Below are 25245 nucleotides of genomic sequence, written 5' to 3' on the forward strand. Positions count from 1 at the left end.
GCAATATGATTATGAGCCAAGCAATGATGTTCAAGTAAATGATGAAGTGAGGATAGATATTGATTAAAATATGGAGGAGACACAAGATGATGTGAACCCGTCTAGGTAACATGTGATGGACATACCGGATCCGGTAGTGCCCAAAGCCAAGGCTTCCAAGGCCTCCTCCACCGTATCTTTAAAGGCTTGAAAATCAAAACAATAAGAATCAATTCAAGAAATTCATTGATATGATAAGAAGTTTGTCTATAAATGTGCTATTGGTTAAAGCCTTAGAACAAATGCCCGGATATGCCAAGTTCGTGAAGGAGTTGGTAACAAAGAAGAGATCAATGAACTGTGAAACGATCAAAATGACACATCAAGTGAGTGCCATTTTGCACTCCATGGCTCCAAAGTTAGAAGATCCCGGTGCCTTTACAATCCCATGCACTATTGGTAGTGCCAATTTTGCCAAAGCCTTGTGTGACTTGGGGGCGAGCATTAACTTGATGCCCTATTCTGTGTTCAAGATATTGGGGATTGGGATACCAAGACCACATTATGAGGTTGCAAATGGCAGACTGGACAATGAAGAAGCCATTGGGGATAATTAATGATGTGCTAGTTTAGGTCGATAAGTTCATACTTCCCGTAGATTTTGTGATACTTGACTATAAGGTTGACTATGAGGTGCCAATCATATTGGAGAGACCTTCCAAGCGACATGGAATGCCTTAGTTGATGTGGAAGCTGGGGAGCACACCTTCTGAGTGGGCGATGAAATAGTTGTGTTCCATTTTGCAAGTCAATGAGGCAGCCTAATAACAACGAAGTGTGTTCGTTTGTCGATCTTGTGACCGAAGTACTTGTTGATGACACAAGTGATGTGATTAATGTTGAAGACCCATTGGAAACAATGTTGTTGAATCACGATGAGGATGAGAAGGAAGGTTGGTAGAATATGTCAATGCTTTGCAAGGAATGGGATCATATACATATGTGCCCCGAAAACTCTCCTTAGACCTTGAGAACCGGAAAACTCCACCAACAAAGCCCTCAATCGAGGAGCCTCCCACATTGGAGTTGAAGCCCTTGCCTTTACACCTCAGGTATGGGTTCTTAGGCCTTTGTTCCACTTTACCTATTGTTCTTTCCTTGTGCTTAACTAACGTGCAGTCAGCTTCCACCCTTGCGGTGCTCCAAAGGAGGAAGAAGACAATAGATTGTACATTAGCGGATATTCAGGGTATAAGCCCCGCCTTTTGCATGAACAAAATAATATTGGAGGAGGATTCCAAACCCCCCGTGGGACATCAAAGAAGGTTGAATGAGGCCATGCAAGAGGTATTCAAGAAACAGATCATCAAGTGGTTGGATGCTAGGGTTGTCAACCCCATTTCTGATAGTTCACGGACTTCATCGGTACAATGTATCCCAAAGAAGAGGGGCATGACTGTGATTACAAATGACAAAAATGAGTTGATCCCCACCAGAACTGTCACCGATTGGAGAGTATGTATGGATTATAGGAAGCTCAACAAAGTGACTTGGAAAGACCATTTTCTGCTTGAATTTCTTGATCAGATGTTGGATAGGCTAGCCGGACTTACTTATTATTGCTTCTTGGATGGGTATTCCGGATGTAACCAGATTCTTATTGCACCTAAAGACCAAGAAAATACCACCTTCACTGGTTCATATGGCACATTTGCATTCTCAAGTATGCGTTTGGTTTATGTAATGCACTGGCTACTTTTTAGCGGTGTATGATGGCAATATTCACGAATATGGTGGATGACTTCCTTGAGGTTTTCAGGGATGGTTTCTCTATTGTGGGCATTCTTTTGAAGCGTGTTTGGACAATCTTGATAAAGTATTGGCACGTTGTGAAGAGGCCAACTTGGTATTTAATTAGGAGAAGTGTCACTTTATGGTCGAGGAGGGCATTTTCCTCGGCCATAAGATCTCCAAGAATGGTATTGAAGTGGATAAAGCAAAAGTTGAAGTGATATTAAAACTCCCTCCTCCTACTTCTGTAAAAGGAGTGAGGAGCTTTCTAGGCCACGCGGGGTTTTACCGTCGGTTCATCAAGGATTTCTCAAAGTGGTAAACCCCTTGTGCAAGTTATTGGAAAAAGATGCCAAATTTGTGTTCAAAGATGATTGTATGAAGGCATTTGAGCTACTTAAGTATAAGTTGATTGCCATTCCCATCATTACCGCGCCAAATTGGAGCTTACCATTTGAGCTCATGTGCGACGCTAGCGACATGGCGGTAGGAGCAGTATTGGGGCAAAGAACCAACAAGATATTCCATCTGGTCTACTATGCTAGTAAGACCATGAACAACACTCAAGTCAACTATATGGTTACCGAGAAAGAACTATTACATTTGCTATGGAAAAGTTCCGCCCGTACCTCATGGGTACCAAAGTGATTGTTCTCACCGATCATGCGGTACTTTGTTATTTGATGAGTAAAAAGGACTCAAAAGGCTAGATTGATGAGGTGGGTACATCTTCTACAAGAATTTGATCTTGAAATCATAGATCGAAAAAGGGAGTGAGAATCAAGTGGCAGACCACTTGTCCCGATTGGAAGTAAGGGCTCATGATGGCCTTGAGATCAATGATTCATTTCTGGATGAACAAATCCTTTCCATGTATTTGACCGGGATGCCTTGGTTTGTCGATGTGGCTAACTATCTTGTGAGTGGATTTGTCTCGAATGAGTTCTCTTCAAACCAAAGAAAGAAGCTCAAATGGGACTGCTTGGATTATTATTGGGATGAGCCATATCTTTTCAAAACTTGCACTGATGGTATTATCCGGAGATGTGTTCTAGAAGAAGAGCAATTGGGTATTTTTGAAGCTTGCCATTCTTCACCCTATGGTGGTCACCATGGTGGGGCAAGAACTGCTACAAGGTCCTAAGTTGTGGATTCTATTTGCCTACCTTGTACAAACACACTAGCGAGCTCGTTAAGTGTTGTGATGATTGCCAAATTTCCAAGAAGAATGAGATGCCTCTCACCACCATCCTTGAGATTGATATTTTTGATGTATGGGGTATTGACTTTATGGGTCCATTTGTGAGTTCGTGTGGGAACACCTATATTCTTGTTGCTGTGGATTATGTTTCCAAATGGGTTGAAGCAGTGACTTTTCCCAACGATGAAGCACGAAGTGTGGTGGCTTCTTGAAGAAAAACATATTCACAAGGTTCGGCACCACAAGGGATATCATTAGTGATGGGGGTTCTCATTTTTGCAACAAAGCTTTTGACACTTTACTCTCCAAGTATGATGTCAATCACAAGGTTTCAACCCCTTATCACCCCCAGGCAAGTGGATAGGTTGAAGTCTCCAACGGGGGAGATCAAGAGTATTCTATCCAAGACTGTCAATGCAAACCAGACTGGTTGGTCAAGGAAACTTGACGATGCTCTATGGGCCTATAGAGCTTACAAGACTCCAATTGGTATGTCTCCTTATCGGTTGGTATTTGGGAAAGCATGTCACCTCCCGGTGGAATTAGAGCATAAGTCCATGTGGGCATTGAAGAAATTGAACCTTGAGTGGGATGGAGCTGCTAATCTTTGGGTGGAGCAATTGAATGAACTTGATGAGTTTCGGTTCCATGCTTACTCCAGTTTGTCCTTGTATAAGGACAAGATAAAGTACCTACATGATAACTATATTTGGAACAAAGAATTCAAAGAAAGGAACCATGTTCTCTTATTCAACTCTCAATTACGGATGTTTTCGGGAAAGCTAAATTCAAAGTGAAGTGGTCTCTTTGAAGTGGTACATGTGACTCCTTTTGGTGCTCTTGATTTGAAAAACAAGAATGGTAAGATATTTAGGGTCAATGGGAACCGGGTGAAGCACTAACTTGGTAAGGTTGATGATGGCCACATTGTGGCATTTATCCATTTCAAAAGAATGATGTTAACATGCTTCGTGCCGCGACGTTAAATCAGGCGCTTCTTGAGAGGCAACCCATGTGTTTTTCTCTCGTTTGATTTTCATTTTAGATTAGGCATTATTTTGGACAAACTGGTTGTGAAGTGTATGCAGGAAATTGAGTGTGCAGTGGAGGAAATTGACAAGGAAAAAATTTGTCAAGTGGTTAAATTGTGCGGACTGTGCCAGAATTATGCGGACCGCACAAGCCCTTCGTGGATGCAAAATTCTGTGTGCAATCGCATAGTTGGAATAGGTATAATGACAAATCTCTTAAGTTTAGCCTGATAAAATCCCTTAAGGATTCTCGACCGCAGTCAATATTTTGCGGACCGCACAAATTGCGCGGTCGCACGCATTTTTATGCGAACCACGCCATTTATTCAATGGCTAAGGGAGGAAAAGGTAAAGAGTGAGGATCGCACTAAAATGGTACAGTCACACTCAGATAATTAAGTGGGCCTCCATGGTCAAAGTATAAATAGGACTTTTTGAAAATGTTGACACTTTACAAACTCTAACCTCTCAAAGCTACGCTGGAGCATAGTGCACTCTTTCTTGTTTTCAATCTCATCCTATATTCATCAAATGTTGATTTCTTACTACACTTCACTACTGGTATGTTGATTTCATTGAATTAATTTCATCTTTTTCTTTTCTTTTCTCTTTGTTTTAGTTTTTCTTTTTATCTAGAGTTAGATTCATGCCAAGATGTCAAATTGATGCTTAATTCTTGCTTAAAAGCATGTGGGTAGTGTTTGAATACATAATGGGGGCTGGGATTAGTAGATTTTATTGTTTAATTGCCATAAATTATGCCTAATTAGTAAAACACTAGTATTAATCGTACTTCAGTGCCACTCATATTTGAATTTCGCGGCCGCACATATTTTTGTGCGGTTCGCGCTAGGGTATGCAACTGCATATTCTTTTGTGGGGTCCGCGATACCCTAGATTGAAGGCACTATTGGTTTCTTAGATTGTGCGGCTGCACTCAATTTTGTACGGTCCGCGATAGGTTTTCGCAACCGCACTCAATTTTGTACGGTCTGCATAGTTGAATTTCAGAGAGCCACCAAAAAATCATTATGCGGTCGCACTCAAAATTGTGTAGTCTGTGATGGGTGTTATTCGGCCGAGCTCAGTTTTATGTGGTCTGCTGTTGGTTAACTTCAGAGAACCAGTAGTCTGAATGTGGGATCTCCGTGCCCGCAGTCAAAATAATGCGGTCCGCGATGGGCAGACTATACACTAACTTTGTGCGGTCTGCGCTGGCCTGTTCTGAGAAGCAATGCCTTTCTTTTCAACTATGCTTAATTAACACATGTTGAACCCCAATTCTAACTGACTTTAACTACTTGTGCGCTACAGACAATGGTACATCCATGAGGTCTAGGTGATACTTCCAAAGATAGGGCAGAACCCTCCCGAGGCCGGGTTCAAGGAAAACCCAGCATACCATTGTCAGTAAAAAGGATAATCAACAAGACAGCCATAGCCAATAGAGTCCATCATTCCTCAGACACCAGTGGATACCTCCTATCCGGGGAGACTTCTGAGGGGATTCTGTACAACCACAACCAAGGGCAGAATCACAACAATTCCCCGATAGGCTCTATTTAGTAAATGAACTGACCTCCTACTCTAGTTCTTCTACTGACTCAGAGCGAGGTAGTCAACCATCTAAACCATCTTCCCCACCTGCTACAACAGCTACCCCGATCAATTTAGGTAATAATGATGAAGTCCCGGATAACGGGAGAGAGGGTGATACAATTGTGGGAGGCATGGCTAGATCAAGGAAGCTAAAGGTGTGGGCTGATAGGTTTGTTAGTGAGAAGGTATATGCCAAGTTTCGGAAATGGTGGTCCCAAAGGTCGCTCACTCTTGAGCGTCAGTTCATTACCAAAGACCTAAGCTAGCACAGTCTGAATGTCCTACAGCAATTTAAGGAGAGAAAAGGATGGAAATGGTTCACCAGCCATCTGAAAGATGCCAATAAATACCTCGTCAAGGAGTTTTATGCCAATGTTGCCCACATCAAAAAGGGTACAAAAGTGACGAAGGTCCGAAACATGAAAATCTAGTTTGATGGCCAAACACTAATGAGATATGCAGGGTTTGAGGAAGTTGAGGTTGTGCAATACCTGGAGAAGCTAGCCTTGGGTGAGGCAGTTCGCCCATGGCTAGCTGATACTTGTTATTCCGGGGAAAATACCCGCATGGCTCACAATAGGACTGCCGATTGTTAGAGCCACCATTAACTTTGAAGCAAAAGGGTGGCAAACATTCGTGTGTAGCTGTCTTGATCCATGCCAGTATGAAAATGTCCTTCCACTCTCTCGGGCAGTATTGGTAGCTTTTATCATGGCAGGATATCCTATTAATGTGGGGAACTTTATGTCCTACAACATCTCCAATGCAGTCCAGAAAGAAGAAAGATAGTATCCCTACCCCAACTTCCTCACTGAGTATTTCCAAGATCAAAGGGTATCCCTACCGCAACCCCAGCTGATTCAGATGCTCAGCAACCCGTAGTCCCCCAGTTAGAAGATATGGAGATCTAGTTAGAGGACATAGAGGGGTGTAGATGTTGAGGACCCGATGCAGACAGAGACCACATAGGGAGTTTTCTCTATTCTCTACCCTTTTTCCATATTCTTATTTGTTATGAGCATTGAGGATAATGCTATTTTCATTTGGGGGGTGGTCCATTTTGATTTGATGACATTTGGTATGTAATAACCATTACACTATTTTTATTTATCTTTATTTTCACTTTTGGTATGTATATATTTTTACCATTTGATATATATATTCATTTCCATTTATGTATACATTCGTTTTACCTCAAATTTGTATATTCAGTTTAATTTCCGTAGTTTACTTCATAACTTCTTTTGTTATTTTCCCTTAGTAGCATAGCTTCTTATATACTTTAGTAGCTTCTTTTTAAGTTTTGTGTTGACAATAAGCCTTTGGTTTTCTTAATGCCACGGTTCTTTCCAAAGGTGTATGTTGTGTGAACCGGGTGGCTCTTACCAACGATGGAAGGCGTGACAACCTTCATGAGGGATTAACTCCGTTTTCTTTATGCTTTGGTATATATAGCAGTAATGAATAAAAGTGTCTCAATCAGGCTTCACTTGGTACTTACACATTTACCTTCGACCTTATGGTTAGAAACAAGCTGATTGGCAAAGAATAGCTCTAGTTGCGACCTTTAGACACATGTGTTGACTAAAACAATCATCGAGTGGTTTCTTTGAGCCATTTGTGATGTTCAATCTTGGATAGGGTTGTTATGGGCCCTCGACTCTATTCTTTTTGACAATCTAACAACTTGAGAGGTGAGGTATTGAATTGCAAGTCCACGTTCCGTGGCAATACGTCTAGAACATGCCCTGAATGTTTGTCTAGGTGAAATTCCAAGTGTAGCTCGACTTGGGAAATGATTATAGCCTCTCCTTGATCCAATTTGAAACTTGAAAGCTTCTGTAGCCTACCAATGCGATATCCCTAGCCAACCCCTATGATTTAAAGCCCTTTTTTTCTTTCAATAACCATGTTACAAGCCTTTATCCGTTCTATAATGACCATCTCTTAGATCCTGATCTTTCCTTCGCATTCTTGATAGACAATTGGCAAAAGTATAAGTTTGGGGGAGAGATAAGGAATATGAAAGTGATAAAAGATACAAAGAACAAGAAGAAATGAAGAAAAGGGAAGGCAAAGAAAAAAAGAAAATCCAAAAAGAAATATGTCAAAAAGAAAGTGAATAAGGTAAAAAGTTAAAGGGATTCAAAGAAAGCAATGATGAAAAGCATGGAATGATTAGAAAAGGAGAAAATGATTTTCATGAGCAAGAAAGAGTGAAATATGTCTCTCTAGTTCCCCTAAGGAAGAAGAAAATGACTCAAAGAGTCAAGAAAGTATGAGCCGAAATAAGAAAATGGAGTGCTTAAGGAAAGATGAAACCATCATATACCAATAAGTCCTACCTTGTTCCAAAAGCCTTCATTATATTTCTGCAAAAGCCCTATATGATTTCTAGTTGAGTGAGCTTACATTAGTGGTGATTTACATAAGGGAAAGCATATGGTACTTAGAGTCAGACTTGTGTCATTCTTTTGATAGAGATGAGTGTACCTCTTCATAATCTGTGTTTTGAGTGTTTCATTCTAAAGTGAGATTTGCTTATGGAGAGTAGAGGATGAGGAGTTTGGGTTCCACAATGACCTACCTAATAGAGCGAGTTTCCTTGGTGAATTAAGTCAACTCTTGATGCTCTAGTGTCACATTAGAACTATGCTACTCAAAAGGTCAGAACATGGTGTTGTTGATAATTCATTTGTATTAAGGGTAATTGTTAGTCCCAATTGATGCATGATCGATTCACCTTAGGCCAGCTGGAGTATCCTTTTGTTTTAGTGGAGGTGGAAATTACCTTATTTGCTTGAGGACAATAAAAAGCTTATGTTTAGGGGAGTTGTAAGTAGAGATTTTAACCTATTATTTGCTCTCTTTTACTTGTGATTTAGGCCAAAAATGTTTGAAGGTATTCCCGGAAACTAATGAAATGTGCTTGCCTATAGGAATTGTTCAAAATGATCCAAAGGAGTCAAAAACAACTCACAAATGAGTCAAAAGTTGAACAAAACATAGACTGGACCAAGAGTCCTAAAACGTAGACCACACCAATATTGTGCGGCTGCAAAAGCGATGGTGCAGCCGTGATCATAATTACGCGGACCACGATGACTGAGATTCAGAGAGCTGGCAACTTGAACAAAAGAGAATATCGCGTACTGCAACAGAATTGTGCAGTCCCGGAAGTCCCTTGTATGGCCGCGATTGAAATTGTGCAGTCACTTTTATGCGACCGCGTAATTTGGAGCACGACCGCACTTAGAATTATGCGGTCTGCGAAAGTCCAACTCAACCCAGATCCAAAAGAGATAAACATGGACCGCATCAGAATTATGCGGCTGCGAAAGCAAGAGTGCGGCCGCACAACCTTCGCAAGAGCAATTTTGTCAGATATTTTCAGCTTAGTATAAATAGAACTTTTTGTTATTATTAGGTTATGTTATGTTTTGTATGAGCACGTGAGATGGCTGAGTATTCTGTTTTCGGAAATTTTGTATTATATTCATATCTTAACATTAGTCTTCATTCCATAAATTAATATTATCGATTTTAACTTCATTTCATCTTTAATTTATGTTATTTCCATGAGTAGATAAACCCATAGTTAGGGTAGTAACCTAACCATAGTGTGGGTATTCAATGGGTATTTGATTTTAAGGCTTTAGTGTGAATGGGTTAGTGATATTTAGCCTAGTTCTTGGTAGAACTATAGAATTAATGGTAACAAACATTGATTCATGCCTTTATGACTTAGTCTCTACTTGAGAAAAAGGGACTAAGTCTAGGACAACTAGAATAACAAGGTATTGGGTGAACTCAAGAAATTGATAGCCCCAATTAAAAGGTTAAACCTAGAGATAGTAATATCCGACTTGAGCTAATATCACTTTATTTGTATGAATACCTATTTCGACTTGAGAAAGCCAATTTGGGCAAAATCACTCAAACCACCGAGAGGTATAGAGTGAGTACTCGGGTGTGATAGATATATTACGATCCCAAATAATCAAGCTTGCCCTTGATTTTTCTACCCATTAGATATCCACCTAGGTGGAAGTCACGACCCTAGTCTCTTTAAACACATGAAAAAAACAACAAAAATATTGTCCTTAGTTTTAATCCATTGCAATATTTAGAGTAAAGTTAGAAGTAGAAATCAGCCCCAAATTTATGGAAGTGTAATTAGAATCAAAACCCGCATCTAGCTTGGATATAAACCTAATTCCAAACATTAACTCCCTATGGATTTGATCCCGACCTAGTTGGGTTAAAACTATATCGACCACCCTCACTACTCAATAGTAGTGTAGGCTTGGACCCGATCAATTACTATTCTGTATCATCCGGGAAAGGACAATGTGGTGGCTGATGCCTTGAGTAAGAAGGTAGTGAGTATGGGCAGTCTTGCATTCATTCCTACTGGTGAGAGACCTCTAGCAGTTGATGTTCAAGCTTTGGCCAACTAGTTCATGAGATTGGATATTTCGGAGCCCAGTCGGGTCCTAGCCTGTGTGATGTCTCGATCTTTCTTATTTGATCGCATCAGAGAGATCCAGTATGATGATCCTCATTTGCTTTTCCTCAAGGACAAGTTTCAACACCATGATGCCAGAGATGTGACTATTAGTGATGATGGGGTGTTGAGGATGCAGAGCCGGATATGTGTGCTTAATGTAGATGGGCTTTGGGGGTTGATTCTTAAGGAGGCCCACAGCTCACGGTATTCAATCCATTCAGGTGCCGCGAAGATGTACCGGGATTTTAGACAGCACTATTGGTAGAGGATAATGAAGAAGCACATAGTTGGGTCTGTAGCTCGGTGTCTCAACTGTCAGCATGTGAAATATGAGCATCAGAGACCGGGTGGCTTGCTTCAGAGAATAGAGATTCCAGACTGGAAGTGGGAGTGGATCACCATAGATTTCACAGTTGGGCTCCCACGGTATTCGCGGAAATTCGATGTTATTTGGGTGATTATGGATTGGCTGACCAAGTCCGCGCACTTCATTCTTCTGAGTACTACCTATTTTTCGGACCGATTGGCTGAGATTTACATTAAAGAGATTGTTCGTCTGCATAGTGTGCCAATTTCCATCATTTCAGATAGAAGCACATAGTTTACATCGCAGTTTTGAAGAGCCGTGTAGCGAGAGTTGGGCACTCAGGTTGAGTTGAGCACATCATTTCACCCTTAGACGGACGGATAGTCTGAACGCACTATTTAGATTCTGGAGGACATGCTACGCTCTTGTTTTATTGATTTTGGTGGTTTATGGGACCAGTTTCTGCCATTCGCGGAGTTTGCTTACAGTAACAGCTATCAGTCGAGTATTCATATGGCTCCGTATGAGGCTCTATATGGGATCCAGTGCAGATCTTTGGTGGGTTGGTTTGAGACAGGTGAGGCTAGGCTATTGGGTACTGACTTGGTTCAGGATGCTTTGGATAAGGTCAAATTGATTCAGGAGCGTCTTCGCACGATGCAATCAAGACAAAAGAGTTATGGCGACAGGAAGGGTCGTGATGTGTCTTACATGGTTGGGGAGAAGGTTGTGCTGAAGGTTTCACCCATGAAGGGTGTTATGAGATTCAGGAAGAAGGGAAAGTTGAGCCATCGGTTCATTGGGCCTTTTAAGGTACTTCAGAGGATTGGGGAGGTGGCTTACAATCTTCCATTGCCACCTAGCTTGTCGAGTGTGCATCAAGTATTTCATGTTTCTATGCTCCGGAAGTATGTCGATGATTCGTCTCATGTTTTGGATTTCAGCACGGTTCAGTTGGATAGTGATTTGACTTAGGATATGGAGCCGGTGGCTACTTTGGCGCGGTAGGTTCGAAAGTTGAGGTCAAAGGACATAGCTTCAGTGAAAGTGAAATGGAGAGGTTGGCCAGTAGAGGAGGCTACTTGGGAGACCGAGCGGGAGATGCTGAGCAGATACCCACACCTATTTGAGGCTCTAGGTATGTTTCTAGACCGGTTCGAGGACGAACGTTTGTTTAAGAGGAGGAGAATGTAACGACCCGGCCGGTCATTTCGAGAGTGGTAGCCCTGTTCCCCCATTTGTTTTGCTTCTTTTATGTTCCTCAACTGTATTATGACTTACCGAGTTAGTTGGTTCGGGCCCAGAGTGGTTTTGGGGTAAACTGAGACATGTAGTCTCTTAATTGAAAGCTTAAAATGGAAAAGTTGACCGGATGTTGACTTATGTATAAACGACCTCAAAATTGAATTTTGATAGTTCCGTTAGCTCCGTTAGGTGATTTTAGTCTTAGGAGCGCATTCGGGTTGTGATTCTGAGGTTCGTAGTAGAATTAGGCTTGAAATGCCGAAAGTTGGAATTTTAGGAAGTTTGACCGGGAGTGGACATTTTGATATGGGGGTCGGAATGGATGTTTGGAAGTTGTAGTAAGTTTGTGGTGTAATTTATGACTAGTGTGCAAAATTTGGGGTCAATCGGATATGTTTTGATAGGTTTTGACGTCGTTTGTAGAATTTGGAAGTTTAGAAGTTCATTAGGCTTTACTCCGAGCATAATCTGTGTTTTGTTGATGTTTTTTGAGGTGGTTTGAGGATTCGACTAAGTTTGTATCGGGTTGTAAGACTTATTGGTATATTTGGTTGAGGTCCCGAGGGCCTCGGGGTTATTTCGGGTGGTTAACGGCTTGAATTGAGTTGAAGAATGCAGTTGAAGTCCAGCTGGTTCTGGTATTTTCGCACCTGCATTGAAGAGCATGTAGGCGCGTCCCCGTACAAGCAAATAGGAGGTCACAGATGTGGGCAAGGTTGGGTTGGAATGGAAGCGCAGATACGAGGTTAGGAGCGCATCTGCGAAACCGCAGACGTGGAAGAAGAGGCATTAATGCGGAAATGAGCCTGAGAAGGGAGGATCGCAGAAGCAAGCAGGCCCACAGGTACGCACCCGCAGGTGCGAATATGTGACCACAGATGCGGAATCTTGGAGCTTAAGTGGGATCCGCACTTGCGATGGAATTTTCGCAGGTGCGGCCTCGCAGATGTGACAGGAGGTCTGCAGGTGTGGTTTTGCTGGGCAGAACCTATAAATAGAAGGCTTCGAAATTTTTCACCATTTTCATCATTTGTTAGCTCGTATTTTGGGGAACTTGAGAGGGATTTCGAAGCAATCACTGAGGTAAGTTCATTGTTCCTATTTATCTTCAATCATGGTATTTTTCCACTAATTTTACATATAGTTGGTGAGTTTTTGAAGTGAAATTTGGGAGATTGGAATTTTGGGGATTTGGAGGAGCAAATGATGTTGGATTTTGATAAATTTAGTAAGGTTAGACTCGTGAGTGAATGGGCTTTTGGATTTTGTCACTTTTGTCGGATTTCAAGATGTGAGCCCCGAGGCTAGGTTGAGCCAATTTCGGATTTTGGAGTCTAGTTTAGTAGTTTTCTTGTGGAATTGATTCCTTTTGCATATATTAATTGTATTGTACTGTTTGTAGCTAGATTCGAGACGTTTGAAAACTGATTTGAGAGGTAAAGGTATTGCAGAGTAGAGATTTGCTCGGATTGAGTTAAGTAATGGTAATAAATCTTGTCCTGAGGGTATGAAACCCCAGATTTGGTGTCATGTGATTATTTTGGAGGTAACACACATGCTAGGTGACGGGCGTGTGGGCATGTACCGAGGGCTTGTGACTTGGTCAGTCTCGTGGAAACTGTAAATTTGAACAACTTGCTATTAGCTATATGCTCTCTATGTGTTATAGAAATTGACTGTAAATCATGTTAGAAACCATGTTTAGGATATGTGTTGGTACTATTGGGTCCCATAGAGGTTGCGTTACATGTTGAATTGCTTGCTAAATGTTATTTATACTCAGTCGCAGTTTTTACATGCATATCATATCTCAGCCTCTGTTATTCTATTTGATGCATCATGTTACTGTTGTTTGAGCTGATTTTCCTGATTTCTGAGAGCCGGAGAGACTGGAGAAATTGATGACTGAGTGAGGCCAAGAGCTTGATAGTGAGGATATTATAGGATCGAGTTGCACGCTGCATCATGTTTCATTGATTTTGCCATGATTGGCTTGATATAGTGCTTGGGCTGCAGGAGCCCCTCTGGAGTCAGTATACACCTCAGTGAGCGCAGGCAGCTACTGAGTACGAGTGCCGAGTGCTGAGCAATCATGAGGAATGATTGACTGTGAGGAACGAATGATCGTGAGGTTGGAGTGAATGGGAGGACTGAGTGATGATTTCCTGAGAGGATGTTTATGATTTCATTATTGATGCACACAGTTGCCCTATATCATTATTTTGAAAACAATTTAAGAGAAAGGAATAAACACAAGTAAATAATCTAAGGAAAACCAATATAACAAACCGGAGTGAAATAGAAGCAAGGCAAATAGACAATTAAAGGCATAAAAATAGTATAAACGGACAAGTAGTAAATACATGGGTACACGGAAGATGTAGCAAAAGAGTGCATGTAACAAAAAAGACAAATATTTAACAAATAAAGGCAACTAATAATAAAAGCAAGATATGAATAGTAGCATGAAGTAAATGAAGGCATGATGTAGTTAAAATACACAGCTAAAAGCCGATCCCGCATGCTTAACTCATTAAAATGTATATACACTCAGCACCGTGAACATAGGTCATCCCTACACATGAAATAAAGTAGCAAATAGATCGATCAAGTCCTATTTTCCGCAAGTAAGGTTAACCACGACACTTACCTCTTTCTGTAACCAAATCTACAATCAATCACACCTTTCCTTTGGAACAATCCTCCTAACCGAATCTAGCCAATATCAGTCAAACAATCCAAAATAAGCTTTAGAAACTACTCACGAATGAAAAAGATTCAATTTTTAATCATTATTAAAAAAGTCAACATGGAGCCCCCTTGGTCGAAACCTGAGATTCAGATAAACTCCCAATTGCCCATTCATCCATGAGCCCAGTTATGTGATTTATTTCAAAATCTGACCTTATTTTGAGGTTTAAATCTTAATTTTATAAAATCCCTAAATTCTACCCAAAACCTCTGAAATTCATAGACTTGATGTTAAAAGTTCATGAAAAGTAATTTAAATTGATTGAAAACTAGCTTAAGTTGCATACCAATGAATTTGGGAAGAAAAGTCTCTCCAAAAATCGCCTCTAGAGTGTTTAGGGTAGAAAAATGGTGTAAAATAAGCTGATTCTCAACTTTCCCATCATTTACCGAGCTGCATATGTTGCAATTGCGAACTTATGTTTGCAATAGCAAACCACTATTCGCGAAAGCGAATAGATTCCCAGCCCCTCTGATATCGCATTTGCAACAAAATGATTGCATTTGCGATTGCCCCTTACTCGCAAAAACGTGACAGTCATCGCAATTGCGAAGACTACCCACCCTAGCTCCCAATCGCATTTGCGACCACACCATCGTAAAATTTAATTACTAAACTAGCATTTGTGATAGCCACTTCGCATTAGCGAAGATCACATCCCCTACCAGATATCGCATTTGCGAGTCCAACTTCGCAAAAGTGGGGCTCGTAACCGCCAACAGGTCATCGCAATTGCGAGACCTGCAAACCTGATGCACCAGATTCCTTTCCAACAAAAGATCAATAACACTCCTAACACATCTAAAACTAATTTGATCCCTTCGGGCTCCAATATGAACATGCACACAAATGTAATTATATTATACAAACTCGCTCACTAACTCAAATCATCAAAATAACATCAAATAATAGTAATCAATCCTTAAAACTCAAGATTTTACTTAAAAACTAATTTTTCACAATCTTTCACATAACGCGCCAAAATGCACTCGGTTCACTTGGAACCCCAACCAAATGTGCATACAAGTCCAAAAATATTATACGAACCTACCTGAATTGCTAAAATACCAATCTGAGGCCGTTTACCAAAAACGTTGATCGTGTTCACTCTAACCTCATTTAAGTTCAAAATCGTGTTTTTCAAAATTTTACGTAAAAGTTTTCCAAAAAACAATATGGACCACACACGCAAGACATCAAATGAATCTATGAGAGGTCTCAAAACATAAAAATTAAGGTTTTTACTAAAAAATGAAATGTTCATCCTCGAACGGACATAGAAAATACATGAACTAGTAAAAAGGTAGGGTATTCACTCTGCATATCAAACTAGTAAAAAGGTGGCTAATATCTCTATTGCACTTTCAAGGAAAACTCTTAGATTTCAACTTACGAAACTCTCGATCTAGAATAGCTACCGGATCTTCCTAATATGTCAAATTCTCATCAAGCTGCACAGTGCTAAAGTCCAAAACATGTGACCTATCCTTATGGTACTTTCGAAGCATGTAAATGTGAAATACTGAATGTACCCCTGCTAGGTTGGCAGGCAATGCAAGCCTATAAGAAACCTCCCCAACTCTCTTCAAAATCTAGAATGGGCCAATAAACCTCGCGCTTAACTTACCCTTCTTCCAAAACTGCACCACGCCCTTCATAGGTGATACTCAGAGAAGAACCTTCTCACCCGCTATGTAAGCCACATGTCAAACTTTCTGGTCCACATAACTCTTTTGCCTGGATTGAGCTATACGAAGTTGCTTCTGAATCACCTTAACTTTTTCCAAAGCATCACAAACCAGATCAGTGCCTACCAATCTAGTTTCACCGAACTCAACCTAGCCAATCGGTGAAAGACATCGCCATCTAGATGCTCGACTGATAGTTGTTGTTGTATGCAAACTCTACTAAAGGTAAAAATTGGTCCCACTGACCCCCAAAACCTATAGAGCATGCCCACAATATGCTTTCCAAAATCTGAATTGTGCGTTCGGACTATCTGTCCGTCTGAGGATGAAACGCCATACTCAGCTCGACCCGCATACCCAACTCATGTTGTAGGGATCTCCAAAAATGCGATGTGATATGCATTCCTTGGTCAAAAATAATAGAAATGGGCACATCGTTCAGACAGATAATCTCCCGGATGTAAATTTGAGCAAACCACTCTGAAGAATATAAAGTCATTAATGAAGTGTGCAGACTTAGCCAACCGGTCCACAATAATCCAGACTACATCATATTTCCTTAAAGTTGTTGGTAAGCCTAACACAAAATCCATAGTGATGTGCTCTCACTTCCACTCCGCTATATCCAATCTCTGAGTTAACCCACCCAGTTTTTGATGCTCGTACTTCACTTGTTGACATCTCAAACATCGAGAGACATAAGCAACAATATCTTTTTTCATTCTCCACTACCAATAGTATTGTTTCAAGTTACGGTACATCTTTGTGACACCTGGGTAAATGGAATAGCAACTGTGAACCTTTTCAAGGATCAAATCTCTCAACCCATGAACATTTTGAACACAAATCCGGCCTTGAAGCCTCACGACACCATCATCTCCAATCACAGTCTCCTTAGCACCACCCTGCTGCACCATTTCTCTCAAAACTAACAAGTGAGGATCATCAAACTGGCAAGCCTTGATATGCTCCAATAACGATAAATGTGTCTTGCCATAAGCAAGAATCCATCTTGGCTCCGAAACATCCAACCTTACAAACCGGTTGGCCAAATCCTGAACATCCATAGCTAGAGGCTTCTCCACTAATGGTAAATATGCCAAACTACCCATCCTCTCAGCCTTGATACTCATTGTATCGACAAATATATTGGCCTTTCCCAGATGATATAATACGGTGATATCATTAGTCTTTTAGCAACTCTAACCATCTACGGTCCTTCTGCTTGAACAAGTGTTGGAGACTCTGATGGTTGGTATAAACCTCACATGGAATGCCGTATAGATAGTGCCTCGAAATCTTCAGCGTGTGAAAAATGGTTGCCAACTCTAAATCACGTACGAGGTAATTTTTTTGATAAACCTTTAGCTAGCGAGATGCATAGGCAATCATCCTACCACCATGCATCAACAACGCACCAAGCCCAATACGTGATGCATTCCAATACACGGTGTAAGATCCTAAACTTATTGGCAAGCCAATACTAGGGTTGTAGTTAATGCAAACAGCTCAAAAGGGCACTTGTTTTTCAAGGGAACAGTAGGTAATCGATTGATGAGAAAGGTTGCTGTAAGAACACACTCTCCCCAGTATCTCAATGGAAGTTTAGCTTGGAACAATAAGGCTCTGGCAGTCTCCAATAAGTATTTGTGTTTTCTCTCTACTATGCCATTTTGTTGGGGTGTATAGGGGCAGGTTCTTTGGTGTTCAATACCTTTTGACTGAAAGAATGAATTGGCTTCATTTCTAGTAAATTCCAAGCCATTGTCTGATCTGATACACTTTATTTTGGTGGTAAATTGTGTCTCAACCATGCATATGAAATTCCTGAGGGTGTGTAGTGCATTAGTTTTGCAACTGAGTAGATGAGTCCAAGTGGATCTACTAAAGTCATCTACTATGGTGAGAAAGTACTTGAAATTGTCATGAGTGGGCACATGATAAGGTCCCCACAAATCTATGTGTAGGAGGTCGAATATGGCAATGGTGTTTGTAATCTTTGGAGGAAAAGTAAGTCTAGCTTGACTGTCCATATGGCATATAGAACAAAGGAAGGGTTGTCTTGGTGCAAAGTCTGCTGGTATATTGAATATCATTTTCGTCTTTTCAAAAGGTACATGACCAAGTCTATAGTGCCATAACATGTTCATATCATTCACATCATTTGAAAAGGATTCAGAATTACAATCCCAGTATGTTTTATTGCAATGAGAATTATTTACAATAGGAAGTGGAGACACAGTATTCACATTAGAACTGGGATGAAAGGGAAAAGAAACATATTGAGTATTTACAGATGGATTAGTTTGACAGGAATGCAAAAAATAAGGTGTTGTAGTAGCATGATCTGTATCCTTCTTTACTGCTATAGGATTTCCTTTATTCAGACAGTCTAAGCAGAGAAGGTACAATCCATCATGGACCTTACCAATCTCTAGAGGCCTCTTCATAGAAGGGGCCTGCAGAAAACAACATGTGTTAGAAAAGAAGGTTAGACACTTGAGATATGCTGTCAAGGAGCTAATAGAAATGAGATTGTATTTGAAGGTTGGGACAAATAGAACTTTGTATAGGATTGTTTTGGGTGTAAGAGTCACAGTTCCTATTTATGTGACCTTGACTTTGTAGCCATTTGGCAGTTTCACAAGTAAAGAATAGGGTAAAGTAACTATGTTCTGTAAGTGTGTTTTGTTGAAGGTCATGTGGTGTGAGGCTCCTAAGTCCAGAATCCATAAGTCAGCCTTTGCTTGAAAACATTTGCATGACAGTTTGTCAAAATCTATAAAAGAAGTACAAGTCACAATACCTGCAAAATTCATTGTTGCATTGGTTGGATTTGTGTTGGAACTGTCCCATGTTCCATCACTGTGAAAGTGTTGCAGGAGTCTCACCACTTGATCATATTGCTCCTTTGAGAGGTATACATTCTGGTTGTTGTTGCCTCCTTGATTCTCTAGATCTTCTTATTGGTTTGACATTGTATCAGATGGCATAGCTTGTGCACAAGCCACAACATTTGCTGTAATGTTCATTCCTCTATTGTTCTTGGGATACTGATTATAGTTGTTTGAGTTGTAACTTTGAGCTCCTTGTCGATTAAATAGCTGTGAATATCCATGAAGTTTGAAGCACTTTTCCTTGGTGTGACCTTGTTTCTTGCAGAAGTCACAATAGGGCCTAGGTCTGTTATTCACTGAGAAATTTGTTCTGAATGATCTTGGAGTTGTAATGCTGGTGTTCATTGCACTAGACTCAAAATTCAACTGATTCCTTGGTCGAAACTCTCTTTGCTTTTCCTCTTGTACTAGAAGGGCAAAAGTCTGTGCCATTGAAGGCAAGGGATTCATCATCAGAATGCTCCCTCGAACTACAGTGTAGACCTCATTCAAGCCCATTAGGAATTGTATCAGTCTTCTATCTTGCTCAACTTTGTGCATGTTCTCTTTTGCACCACAAGTGCAATGACAGTTACATACTGATTTAGCACTCGGATTGGTCAATTCTTCCCATAACTTCTTCATTTTAGTGTAGTATCTAGTGATGTCGAGTACTCCTTGGCTCAAGTCATTAATTTTCTTTTGGATCTGGTATAACTTTGCTCCATTTGTTTGATCATAATGATCTTCAAGTTCTCTCCATAGCTCAACTAAAGTGTCTACATACTCCACACTATCTACAATTTCTTTTGCAAGTGAGTTTAAAATCCATGAGGTTACCATGTTATCACACTTCTCCCATTGCCTAAAACTCAACGAATTAGGTTTCACACATTCTCCAGTGATGAAGCCTACTTGTTTTTAACAGAGAGAGATCCCAATACACCTCTCCTCCATGAACGATATCCTAGTCCATCGAAAGGCACTAGAACCAAAACTAACCCAGGGCTATCAGAAGGATGAATGTAAAGTGGACTACTCACATCGATCGTCGATTGAATTTCTGTTATTGTCGTGTTCGTAGTGTCTACATCACCTATCGCCATGTTTGCTTTAGCTCGAGATCAAGATTGAATAATAAGAAAAGTTGATTGACTGAGAAAATGAGGACACAGAGATCCTCGATCAAATGAGCTAAAATGTGAGCCCTAACTTCGAATGTGAAGAGATCAATGGACTGTGATCTATGTTTTAGTGGATTGTCTTGTCAAAAGAGCAAGGCTCTGATACCATGTTAAGCTTGAAGAAGCACGAGCTCAGAGAGCTTCACAACCTACAATGGCAGAAGCAGTTAGAAGCTTCCAAAGGATCGAAGCTAAGGCAGAAATGGAATTCTCAAATGAGTGAAAAGAGAATCGCTTTTCAATTATGCATTAGCTGGAATATATACAATCAGATTAGCTAATGACAGCTAAGCAACAACTAGTCAATCTCTAATCAATTAACTAACCAACCTTTAACCAACTATCGGAAGTCATTAACTAACTATCGGAAAGGAAAATAAAATACAGATTTCTTATAATGTTAATAATATATATATATATATATATATATATATTATGATTAGTATGAGCAACAAATAACTAAGCCTTAACTCATATATAGAATCATGATGTATGGCACTAGGGTTAAGGTTGACTTATTTTATGTTTGTTATGTTATCCTAAGCTTTTTAAGTACGTTTGGCTAGATTATGTATACCTCTCAGTTAATTATGTGGTCTCCAAGAATCGTCTTCCAGCTTCTGAGGTAATCCTCAAGTCTTCTAACACAGGGCAGTCAAAATACAGGTATAATTCTATCTTCTTTTGTTTCCTTAAGAAAGAGAGACGTGCCTAAAACGACATGTAAGTAAATTGTGCACATTAACAGAAAGAGGAGATATACTTGCAATTACTATCACAAGAAATTCACCGCCTCTTGTTTATTTTCTAAAGGGTCTCCACTTAGTTCATACCAGGTTGATGTCTGAGGTAAAGGATGGAAGAGTCACCAGCCTGGTAAAAGGGGTTCAAATTTCCTTTGATGCAAAAGAGCCGGGAGATCTTGTATTATTAATCAACTACCTTTTCAGCATTTTTAATTTTGTCCGAGTTGTTGACCATCGTCTGACATCCCCCGGAAGGCTCCGCGTCAAAATGACTCCCCAAAAACTCTAAATGTGATGTTAATCTTTTCAATTTTTCAGATTATTGAAATCAACAAGAGTTCAAGATAAATAAAGATCTTTTATCATGTAATTATTATGACATACTTCTGTTTCGTAGCATATATGGTCAATTTTGACATGAAAAGTGGGGGCAAAAGAGGGGCAAGGACGTTGCTTTTATTGGTAGTCCGAAACCTAAATAATGATATTTTGGATTCAAAATACTTTTATACAGTTAAAAAAGAATTACATTTCTAACTAAAACGCAATATTATACTGCATTTAGCTTAACGAAAAATTAACCGTTAAAAAAAATGTAGTATAATATTACATTTTAATTAATAAATTATTATTTTTAATATAAAACGCATTACAATACGACGTTTTAGCGTTTTACTTCAAAGTGCCATGATAAAGCATGCATACAATCACAAATTACAATAAAGCTTTGTGGAAGTACTCAAAAGTCGACATTGATCATTTAAAAAACATAAATATACGTCTCCAAGTAGAGCACTTCTACCGCTATATAAAGGCGATTAGTAACTTAATAAAAGATAGAGCAGCAATCTGGTTAGTAAAGGCATAGCAAACTGTTTTTTTTTTAATTCCATTATTACTAGGTCCTAGATATTAGGATAATCAAATGACTATTTTATGTAATGTGAATTATATTTTAAAAGAGTAAAAAATACGAACGATATTTCGCTAAAGGCCTTCATACTTTTGATATAATATAGATAGATATAGATAGATATATAAATTGAATATGACATGTTATAATTACTGACAATGACCAATTGTGTGTTTCATAAAATGATAACTAGCCAAAAAATTTCTCAAAATAATACTGTGTAAATTTTGTATATTTAGCCAAAGATTTTCTCAAAGTATTACAAATCGATTCACATAATTTAAAAGTACTATATAAAATTTAAAAAAAAAAAGAAAATTAGCAAAATTATAAAAGTGACGTTTGGACGTATTATTTAAGAAAATATCTAAAATTAAATAAACTGATTGGAAATATTTGGTTCTTAAAATTTGAGTTTGAACAATTTTTCCAAGAACCAAAAATTTGATTCAATTATTTCAAGAACCAAAAATCAAGAATCAAATTTTTGGTTCTTGAAAAAATTGTTCAAAACGCAAATTTTAAGAACCAAAAATTTCGAATCACTTTATTTAATTTTGGATACTTTCTTAAATAATATGTCCAAACGTCACTTTTATAATTTTGCTAATTTTTTCTTTGTATTTTATGTAGCATTTTTAAATTGTGTGAATCGATTTGTAATACTTTGAGAAAATCTTTGGCTAAATATACAAAATTTACACAGTATTATTTTGAGAAAATCTTTGGCTAGTTATCATTTTATGAAACACATAATTGGTCATTGTCAGTAATTACAACATGTCATATTCAACTTATATATCTATCTATCCTATATTAAAAGCACGAAAGTCTTTAGCAAAATATGTTCGTATTTTTTACTCCTTTAAAATATAATTCACATTACACAAAATAGTCATTTAATTATCCTAATATTTAGGACCCAGTAATAATGGAATTAAAAAAAAAAAAAAACAGTTTGCTATGCCTTTACTAACCAGATTGCTGCTCTATCTTTTATTAAGTTACTAATCGCCTTTATATAGCTGTAGAAGTGCTCTACTTTCGAGACGTATATTTATGTTTTTTAAATGATCAATGTCGACTTTTGAGTTATTCCGCAAAGCTTTATTGTAATTTGTGATTGCATGCACGCTTTATCATGGCACTTTGAAGTAAAACCCATTATAATACAATGTTTTATTAAAATATTGTATTATAATACGTTTTACATTAAAAAATAATTTATTAATTAAAATGTAATATTATACTACGTTTTTCTTTAACGGTTAATTTTTCGTTAAACTAAAATGCAGTTAATATTGTGTTTTAGTTAGAAATGTAACTTCTTCTTTTTTAACGTATTTTGAGTCCAAAATACCATTATTTATGTTTCGGACTCCTTTTATTGGTGCGGTGGCAAGGTCGAGTTGTCTATTTGAGGTGGGGTTAGAAACAAAATTGAGATGGAGAAATGATAGTTGAGGCTAAAAGGAAAAGTAAGCGCATCACGTGCAGGGGTGCAAGCAGATCCAAATGAGGAATAAAGCTAACATGGACCCAAGTCCGAGCTTTGGGGTTTCCAAATTGTGTGTGCATCTGCCATCTGATCTTCACATGATCATGCCCATTTGCCTTCCTCTTCAGTCGCTTGCATGCCAGATACAAGGGGTTCATATTTCTGGTGGATATCAGGAACTGATACTGGATAAGATATTGTATTTACGTATTTGGATATTTCTGCATGTGTGTACGTTTATGTGTGTTTTCAAAGAGGAGAGAGAGAGAAAGAGAAAGAGGAAATGGCTGGATGTTTGAGTTTTTGGAGAATGTTATATTCCCTAGAGAGCAGCGTTATGAGTTTGTGATATTGCGTGTGTTAGGTAGAAAGTTTTAGCTTTAAAAGATGTGCTTTATTTGAACAATATAAAAGCGCAACTTATTATAGGAGCTAACGATAGCTCCTATTAGTGTCAGCTGATGGATGCACATGACTTGAACACCCTAGGCTTCTTGTTATTTCAAATTAAAGTTCCGGCTCCACCCTAATTTGGTTTGGTAGACACATGCCTCCCCAAAATTACCTACATGTATTAATATTGGTGGTAGTAAAATGGGTAAAAGAAAATAATTATCCACTCATATTACTCATTAAAAAATAGGTTGGTTAATGAGCTTTTTAAAAATTGATCAAATATAAATAAGAACAATATTATATATCCACTTAGAAAATGGCTAACCAATGGATAACTAGTGGGTTTAACTTTTATATTTGTAAAACCTCAAATTGGGGGTTTCTCAAGTTTGAGAGACTAGGAATTCCGCCGGTTAACCCATATTTTATCCGTATTAAATATGAGTCGGGTTGGATAATTTATCCGTTTTGCGTTACCCGTTTTCGACCCATCCATAACCGACCCGACTCGCCCGTTTCTCACTCATAATTTAGGTAATGATTTCATATCATAAGGTTTCACACTTGTAACATCCCAGCCCGCTAGTGATATTGTCCGCTCTGGGGCTAGGTCCTCACGGGTTTAAAACGTGTCACTAGGCTCTAAAGTTTGTTAAATTTTATACCCAACATCCCTCTTGTGTTTTGTCGATGTGGAACTCTGTCTAAAGTTTGGGGTGTTACCTTATGGGCTCAGTGTCACACCTCCTTTTTGCGCGCCCGCCCCCGAAGGGTTAAATGCGCGGGTGGAGTTTTTTCAATTTAAGTGACAATATTCGAAATGGGATTATTTATTTAATTCAGAGTCGCCACTTGGGAAAGGTTTGGCTTTTGGTGTCCCAAGTCACCGGTTTATCTTGAATCCCAAATCGAGGAAAATATTCGACTTTTCCAAATGAAGTCTGCGAACCAGAAATTCTAAGTAAGGAATTCTGTTGACCCGAGGGAAGGTGTTAGGCACCCTCGAATCCCGTGGTTCTAGCACGGTCGCTTAAATTGTTATAATGACTAAATATCTGATTTAAATACATGTTATGACTTACGTGCTTTTATTAAGTTTAAACCGCTTTTATTATTATCATTTATTTTTATGGAATTGCAACGTCGTGAAAATGCATCTCGAACCACGTCACAATCAATGCACCCGTAGTTGTTAACACATTTCGACTCCGTTGAGATTTGGATTCGGGTCACATCAATGCGCACCCAAGTTTAAGAATGTAATTTATTAAAGGCGCGCCTAAAGCAACTATCGTATTGTTATTTTGGGAAGGCCGCAAAATTCGCTAAACGGCCTGTCCCGAATTCTAAGTATTTTAATATATACATTTAGAGGGCCCCGCAGCTTGTGTATTTTGTTTGTCGAGGCTCGTCTCATTTTATTTAAAGAGGATAAATCTTCGATGACTACATCTTTGTTATGTTTAGTCTAAAATAGAAAAAGGAAGATACATGTTGATTCAAGTATATGCTTTGGGCCTAATTCTTAT

At 39.0% G+C, this 25245-nt stretch overlaps 2 protein-coding genes across 2 annotated transcripts; both read left to right on the forward strand.

Moving 5' to 3' along the window:
• Positions 1–1769: 1769 nt before the first annotated feature.
• LOC138885373 (uncharacterized) lies at positions 1770–3183 on the forward strand. The gene is made up of 4 exons (XM_070166317.1): positions 1770–1885; positions 2025–2349; positions 2531–2907; positions 2955–3183. Exons 1-4 carry the CDS (start codon positions 1770–1772, stop codon positions 3181–3183), a joined length of 1047 nt encoding a protein of 348 aa, XP_070022418.1.
• A 48-nt stretch (positions 3184–3231) lies between these two features.
• LOC138885374 (uncharacterized) lies at positions 3232–3768 on the forward strand. Its single transcript, XM_070166318.1, has one exon. It carries the CDS (start codon positions 3232–3234, stop codon positions 3766–3768), a length of 537 nt encoding a protein of 178 aa, XP_070022419.1.
• The last annotated feature ends 21477 nt before the right edge of the window (positions 3769–25245 follow it).

Source organism: Nicotiana sylvestris, chromosome 2 (assembly GCF_000393655.2).
Source record: "Nicotiana sylvestris chromosome 2, ASM39365v2, whole genome shotgun sequence".
Lineage (NCBI taxonomy): Eukaryota > Viridiplantae > Streptophyta > Magnoliopsida > Solanales > Solanaceae > Nicotiana > Nicotiana sylvestris.

Bases quoted from the DNA above. Each gene is read 5' to 3' on its own strand.
- LOC138885373 (XM_070166317.1), top strand. From the start codon at position 1,770: ATGGTGGATGACTTCCTTGAGGTTTTCAGGGATGGTTTCTCTATTGTG. The intron at 1,886-2,024 runs GTATTTAATTAG...CTTCTGTAAAAG, and splicing joins GTTGTGAAGAGGCCAACTTG to GAGTGAGGAGCTTTCTAGGC. The intron at 2,908-2,954 runs GTCCTAAGTTGT...CAAACACACTAG, and splicing joins GGGGCAAGAACTGCTACAAG to CGAGCTCGTTAAGTGTTGTG.
- LOC138885374 (XM_070166318.1), top strand. From the start codon at position 3,232: ATGGGGGTTCTCATTTTTGCAACAAAGCTTTTGACACTTTACTCTCCA.